The following is a 20534-nucleotide window of genomic DNA, read 5'->3' as shown; positions in this document are numbered from 1 at the left end:
TTTCTATATACTCCCACCAAGTGATCTCAACAATACAGTATTAAATAAAAACATAAAGGTGTATTAGAGTGCAGTATATATAACTACCTCTGAAGAGAGTGAGACATTACACATATAGGCATACACGTTTGTCATACTATATAACTGTTCACGTTTAAAAAGAAATGTAAAGATAAACTGAAAACTAATATAAAAAATTTATCTGAATAGCAAGGAGCAAGAATACATAAAGGCAATAGGGATAACAGCCAGATTTCTCTGAAAAGTCTCTACTTGTAGATTGGACTTTGGAGCCAAGTCAATATTTTACAAGTAACAGAAAAATAACTTATGCAATTATTAAAACAAGAAAGCCAAGTCCAAATGAGTTTAAATGTGGACCCCTATAATGACATAAATATTATACAATGGAAAACTTAGTTTTTAAGTGACAGTAATTTTAATCTCTAGTGGATTATACCCTAAAAATAAGATGGCATGGGGAAAAACTGTTTTCACTGACTATATTATTGATAGTCTTGACTGTATAGTTATTGAGACTTGCATATACTTTAGAATAAAGCAAATGAATGTGTCTTTAGGAACCAGGATTTTCAGAAAGAAAATAAACATATAACATGAATTAATTAAAACAGTGTAGCCTTCATTTTAAATGAGAATGACCTTGTATATATACATCTATACTCTCGAATATGTGTGTATGTATGTATGTACCTCCTAGCTCTGTTCTGAAAAGGTCCACAAATAGAGTATCACTTAAGTCCATAACGCCGTCTCTACCTACCATTTTTCACTAGAAGTAATTAAAGAAATGGCTGGTTCCAACCCTGGGGAGGAATTTTCCAAGATGACACTGGACTATCATTATCACACGAGAAAGCAAAGTTACTTGCCCCAACCACGGGGTAGTGTCAGAAGGGCTTAGAAGTGAACTTGAGGCGGCCCCAATGGCCAAACAACATGCTCATTAAAAAACACTAACTGCAACGAACTGAAACACATCAAAACAGCTTATGCATTCATAATGATATTCAAAAAGGAAACAAACAAAAAACCCTCATTCTGTACCTTTGAAGGATTCCTAGGAACCAACTATTTTAAAACTAGTAAGAGCATTTATCTAGCCTTTCCTGTAAAAGTGAATCTAGCTAATATTAATGAAATAAGATACAACTATTTTGCAACTCCTACTGAAGTAAAGGGACTAAAAAACCCACCATCACCACACTACTTGTGAAATACTCTTTCAAAAAGAAGAAAGGAAATGAGGGAGGGAAAGCAAGAGATCCGAATCTGATTAAACCTTTCTTGCTACCAACTTACCAAAAAATACAGAGGACAGAGATCAGTGCTAAACACCACCACGCAATCAGCAAAATCCATAGGAATCATTTAGAATAAGTCAGTCCCTCGACAAACTTCAAGAAGGCAAAATGGGGCTGAGGGACAGAATGTCTTAAGCAATCTATCAATTAACTACAATGTATACGCCCCTCGCTTGGATGCCACCCAATTTTCTTAAAAAGACATTTATGACACAAGGGGGTACTATGAACACTGATAAATATTTGAAAACATAAAGAAAATTTCTAGTGATAAAGAAAAGCATAAACACCACAACATTAAGAGCCCTGCTATTTTAGGAAAACATAATAAAATATTTAGAGATGAAATTACATCTGGACTATGCTCCCGAAATTATATGGCATGCAGAAGGGGGAAGAAGAGCCATGGAGGAGTGAGGGCACTAGAAGGAGGTGGGCAATGCTGGCACTGGGTGATGGGTAATTACTACTTAAAAGTAGCCATGATGAAAAGTTAAAAAAACAACAACTATACCTATGCTAAAGGTTGTCAGAAAGCCAAGTATTCAACAAGATCATTAATACAAGTTGTCAGGAACCATGCTTGTACTTGATGTTATGTCACTGTCCATCACAGCCACGTTAGTATGGGAACCAAAAAACTGTATTAATTTGATCTCTTTGCAAGTGTTGGGATAGTAGTGACATCTTTCCTAAGAATAAAAGTCAAAGCACCCCCCCCCCCATCAAGAAAATGCATCTTTGCATACCGTTATCCATACTGCCTTGAAACGTCCTTTATAAACGTGCCTTCCTATTGCCCAGCACAAAGTCTTAGACATTATAAAGCTCAACTACTTAGTGAAATGACAGGACAGGGTGGAGGTGCTGAAGACAATGCTAATTATGAAGCACCACGTCTAATATGATTCATGTTCTAGAACACATGTGAACGTGTATGTAACTGCATGAAGAACGATCTACAAGATGTGCCCACACTGTCCACACGGTGGTCTCCAGACGGACAGAACCAGGTGCCTTTAATTTTTTTTTCAAGACTATCTGTACCTTTAAACCTTTCCAAAAATATCATATATTAACTAAGTAATTAAAATTAACATATACGTTAACCATAAGAAATAAAGTAGAGATAACAGAAAAATTTACAATGTGTATGAAAAGAATGTAAAAATGTTATGAAATTCTACTTATGCTTACAACTATACAATACGCCTCTCTAACAACATTCCATAAATCATGTTTCATAAAACACTGCAGAGCCTCAAGCAGTTATAGGAACATCTCTTAAAAACAAGACAATGGTCAAATATATTTGGTAAACAAAAGTTAGAAACAAAATTTAAAAAGTGAAAATTTACTGCAGATTGATCAGATTTTAAATTCAAAACCTATACTCTGAGGAGAATGATTTGCGTAGTTCAATGTGAATGTCCGGTGTGATACGCGTTCATCATTACCGCCGTCATCGGTTACAAAGCGGGGACTGCAGAGGTTACCTCGCCTCTTCAGGCCTCTAACCCTGTGAGAAGAGTTAAGCTATGTTCTGGAGTTCTGCAGGATCTGAGGAAGACACCGCACAGACTGCAAAAGCGGTTGATGCCATCTGGTCACAGTTACTAGCAGCCCGAGAACGGCCATCTGATCCCTTAAGGGCACATCCTTTCATGTCAAGCAAAGAGCTCTAACGAGGATCTCAATGGAAATTCCCAGAATAGACAATATTCAACTAACCTGGCTTTGATCAACTGTAGACATTTCACTCATCAACATTTCTGGCTAAGGGGTGGGAGTGGGACAGAAACACAAGCATGGCTACTCAGTGCCCACCTGTTTATGACAGGGAAGCTCCCAGCGAACAGCTAATGGATGTTGACGAGACAAATTCCCAGAGTGTCACCTACAATGACCACTCACAAAGACTCCCAAAGGTGAACTTCATTTACCACTTTAATAACGATCACTCCACAATAATATATCAAGTACCTCATTATGCACAAAACACTCTTCTTTTTTAATGACTCACATGTTTTCATCTGCTACACTGGAAACCAGCTGACTGCCACCTCTGTTTTTTGAAGGTGAACCCATTCCCTATAACATAAAAACATTTTTTCCCAGGGCTCTCCACATGGCTCCTCTGCAACATCAATGGGAAAACTACCAAAAGTCACTTTGTTTTCCAAAAATTGCGTCTTTAAAACTTCTAATATGCTCAACTACATAGTTTTCTACCAGAAAATGGGATTAAATCCTTCCTAAAGAGTTTCCGAAAATCAGGGGAATGATACATAAAAACAAAATTTCAAAATAGATTATCCCTGAGGAAAAAACCAAAAAGATTAGAAGTTTCACAAAATATATTCATATTAACTTCACAGTCGACACGTAGAAGTACTCCATATTTGAATTCTACTATTTCTGAAGCTGCTATTGCCCTCAGAAATGGCTCCTAACTAGGAAGAAGTACACCACAGGATAGAATACAGGCTGTGGGTTGAGTCTGGACTGCCACTTTTTGGCATGTGACCTTTGGTAAATTATTCAACCTCCCTGAGCCTCAATTTCCTCACCTACAAAATAGGAACAATAAAGCTCAGATCACCTCACGCCTGTGAGAATGGCTAAAATCAACAACACAGGAAACAATGGGTGTTGGCAAGGATGTGACAAAAAAGAACCATCTTGCACTGATGCTGGGAATGCAAACTGCTGCAGCCGTTGTGGAAACAGTATAGGGGTCCCTCAAAAACTTAAAAATAGAACCACCCTATGGTCCAGCAAGCTCACTACTGAGTACTAACCCAAAGAATACAAAAACACTATTTCAGAGAGATACATTCACCCCTATGTTTACAGTAGCATCATTTACAACAGCCAAATTACGGAAGCAACCCAAGTGTCCACTGACTGGTGAATGGATAAAACAAGATATGGTGTCAACACACACACATAATATATACTTTATATAGCGTGTGTGTATATATGTACGCATAACGGAGTATCATTCAGGCATAAAAAAGAATGAAAATTTGCCATTGGCAATGACATGGATGGAGCTAAAGACAATAATGGGAAGCAAAATAAATCAGAGAAAGAAAAATACCATAGAATTTCACTCATACCCACGTGGAATTTAAGAAACAAAACAAACAAGCAAAGAGAAAAAGAGAGAGAGCAACCAAGAACCTGACTCTTAACTATAGAAAACACATTGATCGTTACCAGAGAGCTGAGAGGTGTGGGGGACTGGGTTAAACAGGGGATTCAGGGTTATGGAGTGCATTTGCTGTAATGAGCACCTGGTGATGTTACAGTGTTGCTGAACCACTATGCTGTATACCCGAAACTAACATAACAATGTAAAACAAATTAAAATGATAGAAAAAATAATCAACTTACAAGTAGAAGTTATGAGGGGGAAACCTCAGATTAATTAAAACAAATGCATGTACGATACCGAGAATAATGCTTGATATTGTATAAATCCCAAGAACTTCCATAAAACTAGTGGTTTCCACTTGCTGACACCATACATTTACTCAGAGACCGAGGTATAGCTGGCTTGCTACAGAGAAGCACTGCCCTATGCTGGCTGAAACAGACAAGCTTTCCAAGCTCTGGTCACCGTCTCTCATGAAGTCTCACCACAGTTCCTGCTCCTAGGTCCCATGGGGTTTACCCAGGACCATTCCACTGGGTATTTACACGCAAAACTCAATGCTGTTATTCCTGTCAATAACTTGAATTCCCGTCAATAACACCAATCCAAGCGAATAAAAATTAAAGTGGCATATTCACTCCCTTGCTTAAAACCGGCAGCTTACATGATACGGTACTGCTGATCTTGCCCCAAAACCTAAAAGCACATAGGGTTTACAATTTTCTCTATTTACAAATTCTTTTACGGGGACGTGGTGGGGTCGGGGTCGGGGTCGGGGGTGGGGGACATCTATGCCTTTCATTTATTACCTAAACTAAACATTCATTCCTTTCTCAGATTTTTTTTTTCCAGGTCCTACTCTGTACCAAGGTGCTCATCAAACACCAGGGACATATTCCATAAAACAGACATGTTTTGCCTTCACTGAGTTTACCAGTCTAGTGAAGGATATAGATCAGCAAACAGCATTTCCATCATATTTTAGGCAACCAGTAAACTAAGATTTTCCAACTTTCTCAGCTTTGATATAAATTGGTTAAAGCCAAATGGCTTTCCCTTTGAAACACCTGAAATACACCTCAATCAGCCTAGTACAAAGGAGTATTAACATCAATACTACTTTTTGTCTCCATCTGTTTGTCAGATTTTCTCAAAATAATAGCCAAGCAATAAATGACAGCACTTTCCATTTTGACTTTACTTTTATTAACATTTTTAAGAGCTAAAAGAATACAGTAACTACCGTATAAACCAAAATGATTTGGTTAACAATTAATTACGTGTAGATTTACATTAAAATTATAGAAGATACTCCTGGTATTATAAATCCGTGCATAAGTTCTCCACAGGCTTCACATACCAGTATCAAATATATGATAGTCATTCAAACTAATTTCAAGTATGTTCATCTGTACCATTTTAATAAAACTAAAATAATAACCTGGAGCCAAAATTTTTTGGTGCCTTTATTATTGTTATCCTTGCATTCATTATGTGTAATCTAGAAGCTTTTTTTTTTAATTTTGGTAGCCAACAGTACAGATTAAAAATAAATAAAATACGGAAACTGCTTCTACTTGTGGTTAAGAATGTGGACAATGCAGAATATGGATGCACCAACCACCAGAGGAAAAAGAACAGAAAAGCCATGAGAATACGGGATACTCAAAGGTTACAAAACTACAAAGAAGTATCTGTCATTTCCAAAGCTTAAAAAAATGTGGCATTCCTTTCACCTTGATGCAGCATAAGAGTTTCAGCTTAAAAATGCACTATCCAACTACAGCCGTCTCCCCTTATCTGCAGCTTTGCTTTCGGCCCCTTCAGCTATCCATGGGGCAACCGAAGTCAGGAAGCAGATGATCCTCCTTTTATCTCATCATCAGAAGATCTATAGTAGCCTAACGTCACAATCTCTACATCATTCACCTCACTTCATCTCATCACGTAGGCATTTTATCATATCACAACAGCAAAATGGTGAGCACAGTATAATAAGATACTATAAGAGAGAGGGAGAGAGACCACATTCACAAGACTTTTATTATAATATCTTGTTATAATTGTTCTATTATTATTGTTAATACCCTTCTGTGCCTAATTTATAAATTAAACTTATCATCAGTATGTATGTACAGGAAAAGGCAGAATATATACAGGGTTCAGTACCATCTGCATTTTCAGGCTCCAAAGGGGGTCTCAGGATGTACCAGCTATGAATAAGGGGCACTACTGTAATGGTGTTAAGATAACATTTATTAAGAACAATCATTAACATTAATCGATCACTTACTATGATCCAAAACGCTGTTCTAAGTGCTTTACAACTAATTTAACCCTCACAATCACCTTATTACTACTCCCATTTTTATACACCATGAGGAGATTAAGTAATTTGTCCAAGGTCACAAAGCTACTAACGGACAGAACCAAGATTCGAACCTAAGCAATCTGGTCACAAAGCTCAGTCTCTTAACCATTTTGTTCTCCTGCCAAAAATAGCAGAATATGTTCTAAAATTTCAACCTGAATCAAAAATAGAATTCATGATGTCTCATTATGCAATTTCCAAGCTCGAACCCTTGGTGTCTCTGCGTGTATGAGTGGAGAAGGGGAGGGCCCTTAGTAGGGAATTAACAGAGGCAGGACAGGGGAAAACACATTTTTTCACATATTTATAGAATAACTTGTTTAACTGATAGGTACACTAATCTTTTGGTAAAGATTTATTTCTCTATCAATTGTCGATTTCGTTTTATTGTTCCATGGGTCTTAAATTAGCACTGCTTAATAAGGCCAATGCCAATACAACGATAAGTGCAAACACGGAAAACCAAACTGCATGGCAATGTAAGATTGCAACTCAGCTAACTAAAAATATGCTGAAGTGTTGCTGAAGATTGTAATACAGAAAACTATTTTAAATACAACATTTAAATATTCTGAAGGAGAATTCACACAATTGCCTCAAAGGATCTGTAAACTCAGCTGACAAGAACAGTTACATATAATAAAATTTAAAGATAATCAGTATTATCGAGGACTTCACCCACCCCCAACTTAACTGTGAAGTAATTATTTGTCTCCAAGGAGAGTCAAGGATTCCCATGCATTTAGGTAGCGGGAGAGTAAATGAAACGAGGTGGCAGGTCAGAAAAGAAGCACATCAGAATGAAGTCAGAATATCTCGTAAATCTGGTGTTTGTTCCTTAAGCTTCACAAAGTGGCTCAATGCACATGCTCCAACATAATCTGACTACAGGCCTATCACTTGAGAGTCCTTTCAAGGCAATATATTTAAAAAATAATACCCTCCACAACAGTACATTTAGTATTTGGCAATCGGATCAGGGTTTTCTTCCTTTTAAACTGAAAATAATTCTCATATAGTCTTACATTAGTTTCACGGATGAATGGACCTAGAAGATATTTGCTAAGTGAAAAAAGTCACAGACAAATACCATGTGATTTCGCTTATATGTGGAATGTTTTAAAAATGTTATTTTTTTAAAAAATCAGTAAAACATTTTTTAAAACAGACATTCCAAAGTACCCAGACTAATAGTTTCATTGGGTAACAGAAAACTAGGCAAAGAAAACCTTCCTAAAAATAGTATTTAAAGTAGATAGTTAGGTATTCATTCATTAAATTAGCAGAACAAGAGGTGGAAGGAGAAAGGAAAAAAAACCCAAAAAACAGAAAACAGGAATAATATACTTTAAAGTAAAATGTCAAATAAACCTACAATCAACACAAAATGTTGGTGAAAACCAAAATGAGTATCATATAGTTACTTATAGCTTTCTTTTTCTGTTTAGTAGCTCTCCTAGCGATCTGGGAGATCACTTCATCATTCACTTAAATCTCATCAAAAGAAGCATTTTAGATTTTTTTTTAACTCTTAATGATGTGTCTTTATATATATAACATCACAGTGTGACTAATTTCCAATGTGGCAGCTTTTCAACTATAGATACCAAAGTAAGTTAACATGATGGCCTGAGTGATACCTTGGTTGGCTAAATGAAAACTCATGATAATCCACAAGAAAAAATTGTGACAACCCCTTTAAAAAGTTCAAAGGTTTAAGATATGAAATGATTTTCAGTGCTTTATGCACGGAAGATCTGGGTACTTTAATGCAAAAATATAAGTATATTATCACATAAAGACTTGCCCCCTTGGACTTACCTTCTTTTTATCCCTCATCGAGCCTTTGCCTCGGACCATTATTTTACATCCTGTTTCTGCTTCAAGTTGTTTAGCAGTAAGTCCTCTAGGTCCAAGGATTCTTCCAACAAAATTAAACTGGAAAGAAACAAAATAGTCACCATATATTACTCACTTGCTTGAATTTATACCTCTTACAATTATTTTAAAATACATTTTTACTTTGTCAAGTTAAATATTTAAAAAAAAAACTTTTTTTTAAGTTTATTTATTTTTGAGAGAGAGCTAGCAAGTGCTCATACACGCGCACACAGGGAAGGAGCAGAGAGAGAAGGAGACACAGAATCCGAAGCAGGCTCCAGGCTCTGAGCTGTCAGCACAGAGCCCGACGTGTGTGTGTTTGGGGGGAGGCCCTTGAACCCATGAACCGTGAGATCACGACCTGAGCCCAGGTCAGATGCTCCACTAACTGAGCCACCCAGGCGTCCCTCAAGTTAAATATTTTTAATACTAAGATGAAATAAAGCCTTACAGTACTTATGAATTTCTAGCACAGTTTAAGGGTATAATTACAAGAGCTCATTGTTCAGCAAGGAAGTTTCATATGTATTAACACAAATTATAAATTAGGAACAACATGATCTATGTAAACAGGTGCTATACTAAACTGTCCATCAACATGTCATTTAAACCAGAGTACAGTATATTAAAAAGTTTGACAAACTCTTAGATGCCACCCATGAATACAAATGCCTTCTACAAAACTCTGTAATGTTGGCATTCAGGGAATTGTACATCATGTTAAATAGTAATTGCATTTTTTACAGAGATTCTTGGGAAAAATTCTGCTCTCATTTATCTAACAAGAAAAGTAATACTTTCTCCAAAGCAACTATTTAGAGAGAGTTGTAGTTTTGGGTTGGCTGCCATAACAGCAATGGCCAAATTTGGGTTTCACCCTGTGCTATTTCAGTCTTTTTTTAAATGTTTTTTTTAATGTTTATTTACTTTGAGAAAGAGAGAGAGAGAGAGAGAGAGAGAGAGAAAGAAAGAAAGAAAGAAAGAAAGAAAGAAAGAAAGAAAGAAAGAAAGAAAGAAAAAGAAAGAAAGAAAGAAAGAAAGAAAGAAAGAAAGAAAGAAAGAAAGAATGCACGCCAGTGGGGGAGGGACAGAGAGAGAGAGAGGGAGACAGAATCTGAAGCAGGCTCCAGGCTCTGAGCTGTTAGCACAGAGCCTGATGCAGGCCTCGAACCCACGAGCTGGGAGATCATGACCTGAGCCAAAGTCAGATGCTTAACTGACTGAGCCACCCAGGCACCCCTTAGGATTTCAGTCTTGAGAGTATATAATATTGTATGCACAATTTTATGTCTGTACCCTTATTTTTTTTTTCATTTCTAACTTTAACTTATACTAGTTTTGACAGGAGCCTTAATAAATAGGACAGTGACAAAGATAACTGTATAAATAATTGCCATCCCTCACTAGAAACTCCCCTACACACACAGAAACTTCTAGTACAAAGGCCAATGGGAAGCACAGATGGTCTTGGAATACTGAAAAGTAAAATTTCCTCATTCACATGTCAACTGCACGGAAGACAAAAAAAAAAACCAAAAACAAACAAACATGAATAGCATCAATTCCACAAAACCCACAGTGGTTTGTATTTATTTATTTAGCCAAATAAGTACCAATTCTTAGGTTTACAGCTTCCTACTTTTCTCTTGCATTTGATCCTACTATTAGTAGATCATTACATACAAGTGATATGGAGCATTCACTGCTCTAAGGGCTCAGGAAGCCAAGGCACTTCTTCAATCTTCTGTACTCCTGTGGCTTTTCACGTTCTCTCACTAAGCTGCTCACTAACACTGCCACATCTTACAAGTGAAATACAAAGCAAAGACAGCTGGGAGAAAGCCCCCTTCCATCAGGGCATTTTGATAAACCTTTTCTACCCCAAGTTAAGACTCACAGACTGATCCTGGAAGCACTTAATCTAGCTCTACAAGATCCCCAATTCTGAAATTTGCCTTCATATTGAAATAAAACCCCTTATCCTTTCCTAGTTCCTTGGCATATAGTACTTCATCTGCCCCTTTCGTCAACATCAACCCGTCGCCACCCATTTTCACAACGCATCTCCGATTTGAAGAAACTCAAGAACTACACCGTGATTGTTTTAAAAACTCCAAAAGCACATACATCCCAACTGGTACCCAAGCTGCAATAGTAACAATCACTAGGAATTTGAAAGTCCCATCAAATAAGCCTCAATTACATAATGGAGAGGACACCACCTAGCAGAGCTGCATCGAGGAGCAGATGTGTGCACAACACGATACATACAAAAGGTTCGATACAAGGTCTGGCACATAGTGGACGACGAACGGCCTCACCAAGTCCACTACAAACTCACTTTCGGAAACCTCAGGCCCTCAATCAAATACTCAGCTTAGAATGTCCACAGAAGGGGATATGATCCATAGCAAATCTGCCTTACAGAACTCCAGAGAAACTTAATTAACACTCAGACACAGAGCTCTGCAGAAAACCAGAAAGAGAAGATGGAGATGATATGCAGAACAACAACAAACAGGGATCTAACTTGCAGGTTTTTGTAAACCTTGTCTCCAAGAACAGCATGTGGCTACCTTCTAAAGGTTGACACTTCAGGTGATCACTTCCAACTGAAGCTTGCAGTGGGGGAGCCCAGTTCACGAACATGTAAGCTCCTAACTCCAATGTTCAGTGCTTCATACTCCAATTAAGAATAGACAAAGCAGGTTCAAAAAAGACTTGAGAAGGCTAACATGAAACAGATAGTACCAAATAAAGCACCAGGACAAGGGAGCACCCCTTGAGGGAAAAGACTTTTGGTAAAGAAGATAATATCCAAAGAGAACTCCTTTATTACATAGTCCTAAACTATTTTCTAAAAGGACTGCATACATTCATATTCCCAAAAGAAGAGAAGAAGAATTTTTTTTCATCCATTTCCTCTCTAGCACTTCCTATTACCAATGTTTTTTATTTTAGCCATTCTGGTGCACTTGCTGAGTATCTGAATTAGCATTCTCCTGATTACTAGGAAAGTTTATCTTTTTTTTTTTTTTTTTATGTTTATCGTCCAATCCTGTGGACAATGCTTTTATTGTCTATACTTTTTTTTTTGATGCACACTTGAAGTTTCTAGACTATTTTTCTATTGCGTTTTTTCATTTTATTAATCAATTTCTACTTTGTGGTTACATTTATAGCAAATACCTTTTCCCATCCTGTGGCTTGCCTCCTTGTTCTTCAATGGTGTTGTATAACTAAATTTAACCGGACTGAATTCATTTTAATGTAGCTCAACTGATCAGTCTTCTTTTCATGGTTAGTGAGGTCTTTCCCCATCCTAAGATCATCAAAATATCCTTCTGTATTAACTTTTAGAAGCTTTATTGTTCTTTCACATTTATGCCCACGGTCACCAGGAATTAATGTCTGTGATGGTACAGCTTTTTCTCTTTACCTCACATGGACACCCAATTGTTCTAGCACATTTTATTGAAAAGACTATCCTTTTCCAATTAGTCTATAGTGCCATCATTCTCATAAATAATATCTATATATACCTGGGTCTATTTCTGAGTTCTCTCTTTTATTAATCTATTTGTTTATCCTTGCTTTACTATCGCACTGTATTGGGGCACCCAGGTGGCCCAGTCAATTAAGAATTCGACTCTTGATCTCAGCTCCAGTCCAGTGTTATGAAATTCAAGGCCTGCACTGGACTCCATGTTTGGTGTGGAGCCTACTTAAAAAAAAAAAAAAAAAAGAAAAGAAAAGAAAAGAAAAGAAAAGAAAAGAAAAGAAAAGAAAAGAAAAGAAAATTCATACCGTATTAAAAAAAAAAAAAACACCAACACTATATTATGTATTGTAACTTTATAATAAATCTTGATACACAGTACAGTCCACCTTGCTCCTAAGAGTATCTAGGCTATTGCCCTTTGTGTTTCCATACAGATTTTATTTATTTTTTAATATGAAATTTATTGTCAAATTGGTTTCCATACAACACCCAGTGCTCATCCCAACAGGTACCCTCCTCAGTACCCCTCACCCACCCTCCCCTCCCTCCCACCCCTCATCAACCCTCAGTTTGTTCTCAGTTTTTAAGTCTCTTGTGTTTTGGCTCCCTCTCTCTCTAACCCCTTTTTTTCCCCCCTTCCCCTCCCCCATGGTCTTCTGTTAAGTTTCTCAGGATCCACATAGCAGTGAAAACATATGGTATCTGTCTTTCTCTGTCCATACAGATTTTAAAACCAGTTGGTCAATTTCTGAAATTATACTGGCAATACCTTTAATTGAGATACTATAACAGAGGTGTCAAAATCATGAGCACATTATAATTTCTTCATTCGGTCAAGTCTTCTTGAATTTCTCTCAAGAATATAAGGCTTTTTTTTACTGTGACTTTACTCATTTTTATCAGACTTATTCCTAGATATTTGGGAGTTCAATTTTGCTACTGTATATATTTTTTCATTTTTGTTTCTTATAATATGAACACATACTTGATTTTTCTATATTAAATCTTCTATCCAGTAGCTTTTTTTCTTCATTGTCAATTCTCATCCTTTTTCTGTAGGTACTTTTGGATTCTTCAGACAAACAAACCTATCACCTGCGAACAGTGACTGTTACATACCCTCTCCAACCATATGGCACTGGCCAATACAACTTGAGTTCAAAGCCAAAGAAGAGTCTATCATCCTTTTCTTGTTCCAGATTTCAAAAATAAAGTTTTCAACGGTTCACCATAAAGTCTGAAGAAATCTGCAGACTTTTTGTAGATACACGTCACCAGATTAACAAAATATCCCTCTATTCCCTAGTTTGCTGAAGTTTTGTTTTTTTTTTTTTAATATCTATTTATTTTGAGAAGAGAGAAAGAGCAGGGGGAGGGGCAAAGGAGGAGAGTGAGAGAGAAAGACAGTGAGACAGACGGACAGAATCTTAAGCAGGCTCCACGCTCAGCACAGAGTCCGACGCAGGGCTCCATCCCACAAACCATGAGATCGTGACCTGAGCCGAAATCAAGAGTCAGATGTTCAATGCACTGAGCCACTCAGGCGCCCCATGAAGTTTTGTTTTGTTTTTCTTTTTTCCCATCATGAGCGGATGTTTAAATTTATCACATTTCTTTACCATCCATTGAGACAACCCTATATTTCCCTTTAATTCTATTAGTGCAGTGGATTATAATCAATTTTCAAATGTTAAACAACCTTTACATGCTTAAAATAAACTCAAGTTGATCTTGATGCATTATCCTTCTAATAAGTTGTTAGGTTTAGTTTGCTAGCACTCCGATTTTTTAAAATTTACATCCATAAATGGAATTGGTTTCTAACATTCCCTTCTCATGATATGCTTCGTGGGTTTTGGTATCATCAAGGTTATTCTGGCCTCAAAATGTGTTGAGATGTATTCCTATTCCCTCCTTTTCTACTCTCTGGATGGCCTTGTAGAAGACATGTTATTTATTCCTCAAATATTAAATCAATGGTGAAACAACCTGGGCCTAGTGTTTTTCTCTGAGCAAGGTTTTAAATTATGGATTCAGTTCTTTAATTCAGATTTTCCACCTTTCATATGTCAATTGTGGTAACTTGTATTTACCTCGAAATATGCCCATGTTGTTTAAACTTTCGAATTTACTGATGTAAAGCTTACATCTAATTTTCTTCTCAATACCTACAGGATCTATCATGACGGCTCCCCTTTCACTCCTGACCGGTTAGCTATGTCTTCCTTCTTACCAATCTTCCAGGCTTTTCAAAAAATAGATCTTTGCTTTCGCTGACTGGGATAGACTGGCTTTAAAAAATGGCCACAGGGGCACCTTGGTGGCTCAGTCAGCTGAATGCCCGACTCTGGCTCAGGTCATGATCTCGCGGTTTAGGAATTCGAGCCCCACAACAGGCTCTCTGCCGTCACCTGACCAGTCAGTGCACAGCCCCCTTCAGATCCTCTGTCCTCCTCTTTCTGCCCCTCCCCTGCTCGTGCTCTCCAAAAAACGAAAGAAATACATTAAATGGCCACAATTACCCTTTAGCCTCTAAAGATATCTAGGCCATCTGCAGTGTAAACTCAGTTCCTCGCACCCCTCGACTCTGGGCTAGCACTGTGACTTGCTTTCCAGTACAACATAGAGGAAAGAATGACATTCACGCTAAAAACCTAAACCTCAGTCTAATGTGCATTTACTCTCTTAGAACACTATTACTCCCACGTAAACAAGCTCAGACTAACCTACAGGAGAAGGAGAATGAAAGACAAGCGACCCTGTCACCACCAGTGTCCCAGCCCATAGCCAGACGACGCGTAGAAGCAGAACTGCCTAGCTGACCTACAGGTGACTACAGACGCAGACCAGAAGAACTGCTCTGAACCCTACCTCAAGGCCCAGCCTGCAGAAGAGAAACAAGGAGGAGCTAAATAAATGACAGTGGCTTTAACATAAGCTGCTGGGGTAGCTTATTACAATGTCACAAGAGCCAACTGATACAAGGACTCTCTTCCTTGGGTGGTTCCTTGTATTTAATTGCTTTCTACTCTTGGCTTTATGACCTCCTTCCTTCTACTTCCTCTGGGTTTAATCTGCTGTTTTCTCAGCTTTCTGAAATGGATTCTTAGCTTACTGCACCTTCTTCTTTCCTAACATAGATATATTTTTAAAGCTTTCAAGTAGTCCTCTAAACTGGCTTTAGCCACAACCTAAAGTTTTGATATATAGTATTTCCATTATCATTCAGGTCAAATAGTAGCTACTGAATACTTAAATGTTTTTCTTATCTCAAACATGAGATTTCCTAATTATCTGTTACGGATTTCTAACTTCTACATGATAATCAGAAAACATACTGTGCAGCATGTCAGTCCTGCATTGTTTGTTCAGACTTGGCAGCGTAACATTTGGTCAATTTTTCTAAACATTCCATGGGTGTTCAAAAAAAAAAAGGAATTCCTCCATGATTTACTTTTTGTCTATTCCTCCTTGTAGTTCTGTCCATTTTGGTTTTATATGTTTAGAGGCTGTGTTATTTGATATATACAACTTTAAATTATTACAGCCTTTTGTCATTATGAAGTGGCCCTCTATCTCCAATAATACCTTCTGCCACTAAGCCTGATATTCAGAGGTAAAAAATTTTTTCTTGTTTAGTTTTTCATAGTGTATCTTTCTTGATCTGATTATTTTCAATCTTTGGTTAGCCTTATATTACACAGGCCTTCTTTACGAAAAGCATCTAGATGAGTTGTTTTTTCACCCCCTCTTGCAAATTCTGGATTTTTACTAACAGCCCATTTACAGTATGTGATTTGTACCTAGCATCTTACTAAGTGCTTCGTACACGCATGACCTCTTTTATATTCCTTTCTATTTTTCCGTCTTCCTTCGGGGTGGGGTGGGGTGGGGCGGGGCGGGGCTGAGCAGGGACACAGATGCAAATGAACGTGTTTTCTCATTTTTATTGTTCCTTTCTATTAGCCTCTGTTACATGCTTGTTTACCCCAAACATGCATCACCAAATTATCAAACACTAATGTTACTTTGTACTTTCACCCTTTTCCAATACAACGCAAGGACCCCAGCCTATTTCACTTCACTTATTCCAATCCAGTTTATATGCCACTAGCTGTTTTTCAAAACTTAGGTATACTTTTAAGTCAACAGATTTTCACTCTATACAGATAATATGCATTTATATTCACCCATACATTTACCATTTTCATTGCTCTTTATTCCTTTCTGAAGTATCTTGTTTTCTGAGGATCACTTTTCTCCTTCCTAAAAAACATCCTTACACATTTCCTTTAGTGAGCATCTTCTGGTAGCCTAGCTTCTCAGTGTGTCCTCATCTGAACAGGTCTGATTTTTGGTGGGTACAGAATTCTAGTTCGGCAGTTATTTTCTTTCAACACCTTTAAGATTCTCTGCCTTGTCTCCTTTTCCTGTTATGCTTCTGAAAAATGAGCTACGAGTCTTAACTGAGGCTCCTCTGAAAGTAACATTTTCCCTCTTTTTTCTTTTGCTACTTTTATGATTTCTTCTGCACTAGTTTTCTGAAGTGTTACCACCACATGCCGAGGAATGGTTTTCATTTTACGGTTCAGTTTCATACATCTGTGACTTTATTGCTTTGGTCTGAAAATCTGAAGCCACACTCCTCTCAAACACTGCTTCTATGCCGTTGTTTCCTAAAACCCAATTACATACATTAGACTTTCTCCCTGGTTTTCTTTCATTTATCACACTGTTTTTCTCTCTCTCTGCCTCTTCATGCTGAGTATTTTCTCTGAGCTACCTTCCAAATTCACTAATTCGATCTTCAAATGCTTCTAATCTTCTGGAAAACCTGTTTAATTCCAGTTAATCTTTTCAGCTTAATTCTTCTTTTACAGTTTCCATTTCTCTGCCATTTTCTCTAACTTGTCCTGGGTCTCCTTCTACATGCTAAGCATGGCTCTTGCAAAGTCTAGGTCTGACAATTCTAATACCAAAGGTCCCTGTGGATTTGTTTTTATCATTTTGATGTTTCCTCATGTTTTGTTAATGCCATCCTACCTTCTTGCGATTGGGTTATTTGCTAGAGTATGCCAGACACTGGACTTACCAAAGGGCTTACAGAAAGAAGGCCTAGAATGATGTTACCTTCTTCCAGAAGGTTATACCAGGAGGCGTATACATCAGCTCCTCCCAGGGACCCACTGTCACTAGCACCATCCAAGATCACTTCTTAAAGAAACTTGATGCTGACGTGCACTGTCTGTGAGAACTTGGGAAGTTCTGGTGCATTTTTACTCCTAGAACACGTTCCCATCAGCATCCCTCCTCTCCTCTAAGCAAAGACTGAGGATGTGGAGGAGTACGCGCGGATAGATTACAGACCCCAACTCCTGCCCCCAAGGTTGAGCCTCTCAGCTGCCTTCTCCAGATTCCGAAAACACACCCAGTGAGAGGGGTCCGTAAATGCCAGGCTTATAGCCTTAATTATCTGCCCTCAGTCTTGCTGGGACTCTGATGTTTTCAAGCAAATGTTTTTTGTACCGTGTCCTATTTTACTGGAAATGCTCTGAATTACTGGCTCCAAATTTACTGGCTGGTCTGAATTACCCTGTTACCCCGTACAAACAGAGACGTCTATGGCACTGTTAAAGATGTTGCTTTTCATCTAAATAGATCTAGAACTCACAGAACTTCGGGCAGTATGAGGTGAAAATGCATCAGTATGAGGGTCTGAGGACGAGAAACGAGGCGCATACCACAGAAAATCTGTCGACGGGCCTGGCCCTCTCTTCGTTCCTCCTACTCATCTGCCACTTCCTAACTCTACCTGTTTACACAGTGACAGATTCTATAAAACTTCACCCCCTTCAGCCCTTCAAAACAACCTGAACAGAGACACTCTCCCACATTTCGTTTCGTTCGGGTATTTTTCAGTACAACAGAAAATAGGCTTTCATTTTCAAAGTCAACTCAATAAAATATCTGAGGTCTGCTGTGTGGTAAAGAGTGAAAGATACTAGGGTTGAGGAAAAAGAAGAAAAAGAAGAAAAAGAAGAAAAAGAAGGAAGAGGAGGAGGACAAAAAGAAGCTTGCTGCTCTCATGAAATCTGGGAAAATGGTGTTGCTCTGTTTGTTACCTTGGCTGCTTTTTAAAAGAAGTGGTCTTACCAGCTCTCCTCTCCCTCAGTGATAGTTGTGCTCTGTACAGATCCTCTCCCAAGGCAACTCATATACTAGACACTCCTTTGGAAAAGAACGTCTAGAAAAATACACTGTAAACGGGAGTAATTTAGCCCTTCAAACAAGGAATCCCTAACGTTTTGGATGCGTGGCCTTCGTCACACTGCTTGGCACACAGTGTGTAACACACCAACACTTAGAAGACCCTTCTCGGCCCATCCTCTTCTCCTACTCGTTTCACCTTTTCTGCCAGAACCACAGTGTTAAGATTACAGAGACTTCTCCCACAACAAAGTAATACAATTATTATCTAAATAAAAAAAGAGTCTTAAAACCAGTCAAAACCAACACACATGCAAAACAAAATCTTCCTAAGCTGAAAAATGAACCAATCTCTACTGCCCAAGAATCAAGAGACAACAGCTCGAGTGTGTTGAAGTGCACACCACTGGGATTCTAACACAATCGAAACTGGCCAAGGTCATCCTTCTCAAAATGCTGTAAGTGGAGAATAAGAAAAAATTAATCATAGCAGCTGCTTTGTCTACTGCAACCAATTTCCGAGTTAATATCGTTTGCCTTGCATTAAAATTCATTCTGTGTTGATTTATCATGCTACTTCTGCAGCTTCATTCAATTAAAACAATGTCACAACACATTCAAAGAAAATCATTTCAAAGAGCCTGAGTTACCTGCAACTTTAAAGGCCAAAAATGGGCAAGAAAGAAGGGAAAAAAGACATTCATTAACCCCACTGTTTTAAGTCTGGACCTTCTCTGTGGCTCACCAATATTTCTGCTAAATGGCATGTTAATTTCTAAAGACGAGGTGACAAACACAGTCTAATGCTATTAGTTGCTCCTCACTTCATTTTAAATAGAAATGCTCAGATTTTTTGCGATGACAAAACAAAGTGTTACGGCAAATCTTTACATTGACCTTTTAAGAAATCTACAATTAGAGATAAAATCTTCCTGACACGCTATGAAAACAGGTAACTAACAAAACACAGCTTTCCAAAAGCATTTCAGTGAAACACTTCTAGGAGCTGTTAAAGAGTAATTTCTGCTTAAAATTTTGTAAAAACAATTTAAAAAAGAACATGCACTTCTTTGGACTGCTTTTTGCACAAGAGGTTGATAATCTGTTTATAAATATTGTGTGTGGTACTTATAAGGTGATTTTAGTCAGACAACTTTACTTTGCATCTCATATGTGACAAAGTAGGCAGACAACACAAGTGCAGATGTGTATTTGTTGAAGTCCTTCACTTAGCAAATAACAAAAAAAGTGTACCAACTCTAATGTAGTCAAGCCTACCTTATGCAAGTGTGTTAAAATGAAAGAAGAGGCATGGTTATTTGGTAGCACAACTGATTTTATTTTAAAATAACAGAATGATAAGTTGTCTGATTTACTGTTCTAGTGATTGGCTCCAGACTTATGGCAGTTAAGGAGAAATTAATAATGCAGATTAAATCAAAAGTGTGCTACAGCACAATGTTCTTCCAGGATTCAAAAACCATTATCCAATCCAGCAAAGAAGTTGCTCTTGTCACGTATGAACAAATGAAGTTTCAACGCGTCTTTTTGATTTTCGTATTCATCTACTCATTAATGCAAATGAAGAAACCAACCAATATTCATGTCAGAACCATATTCATTCATCAATTCAAACCATGGGTTCTGGCCAGAGATACAAAAGTTCAGCGAAAATCAATGACAGCATTGTGTAAAACACACATACACACACATCAAAAACAAAAAACAGATTGAATATACCAAGTTGTCTTGTGCTTTTTGGAGACAGAAATGTCTTATCCCTTTTCTACCTTCATATTTATTCTAGATAAGCAAATAAGTCTCCTTATGCTACACAGTCATTATCACAGGAAGCTTTTTTTATAAAACCCGTCATATATTAGACCTTTATAAACATCTTCTGTTGGTGGCACAATGCTACACAAGAAGAGTCACTTACACCAGGAGATGTGAAGAGGGGGAGGAGTAACCGGTAATAACCAAAATATGAAACTGTGGCACATAAATTTGTATATCCTAAATTACACGAAATCTTCATCCTTTGAGTGTAAGATATAATTGGGAAAGAAGCTGAAAGCACTCAAAACA

At 37.7% G+C, this 20534-nt stretch overlaps 1 protein-coding gene across 6 annotated transcripts in view; it reads right to left on the bottom strand.

Annotated features, from left to right (window-relative positions):
* The window catches only part of QKI (QKI, KH domain containing RNA binding), a 154108-nt gene that overhangs the window by 84527 nt on the left and 49047 nt on the right, over window positions 1–20534 (bottom strand). For all 6 annotated transcript variants that reach the window (XR_013555851.2, XR_013555852.2, XR_013555850.2 and 3 more), the window contains exon 3: window positions 8678–8794. Coding sequence is in view for 3 of the 6 variants with exons in the window: in XM_078447550.2 (XP_078303676.1) it covers window positions 8678–8794 (117 nt within the window). In the remaining 3 variants the exon portion in view is untranslated. The remainder of the gene's footprint in view (window positions 1–8677; window positions 8795–20534) is intronic.

Source organism: Panthera onca, chromosome B2, assembly GCF_046562875.1.
Source record: "Panthera onca isolate mPanOnc1 chromosome B2, mPanOnc1 haplotype 2, whole genome shotgun sequence".
Classification (NCBI taxonomy): Eukaryota; Metazoa; Chordata; class Mammalia; order Carnivora; family Felidae; genus Panthera; species Panthera onca.
Note: the sequence above shows the minus strand (reverse complement) of the source record. Positions and strands in the feature narration are given on the sequence as shown.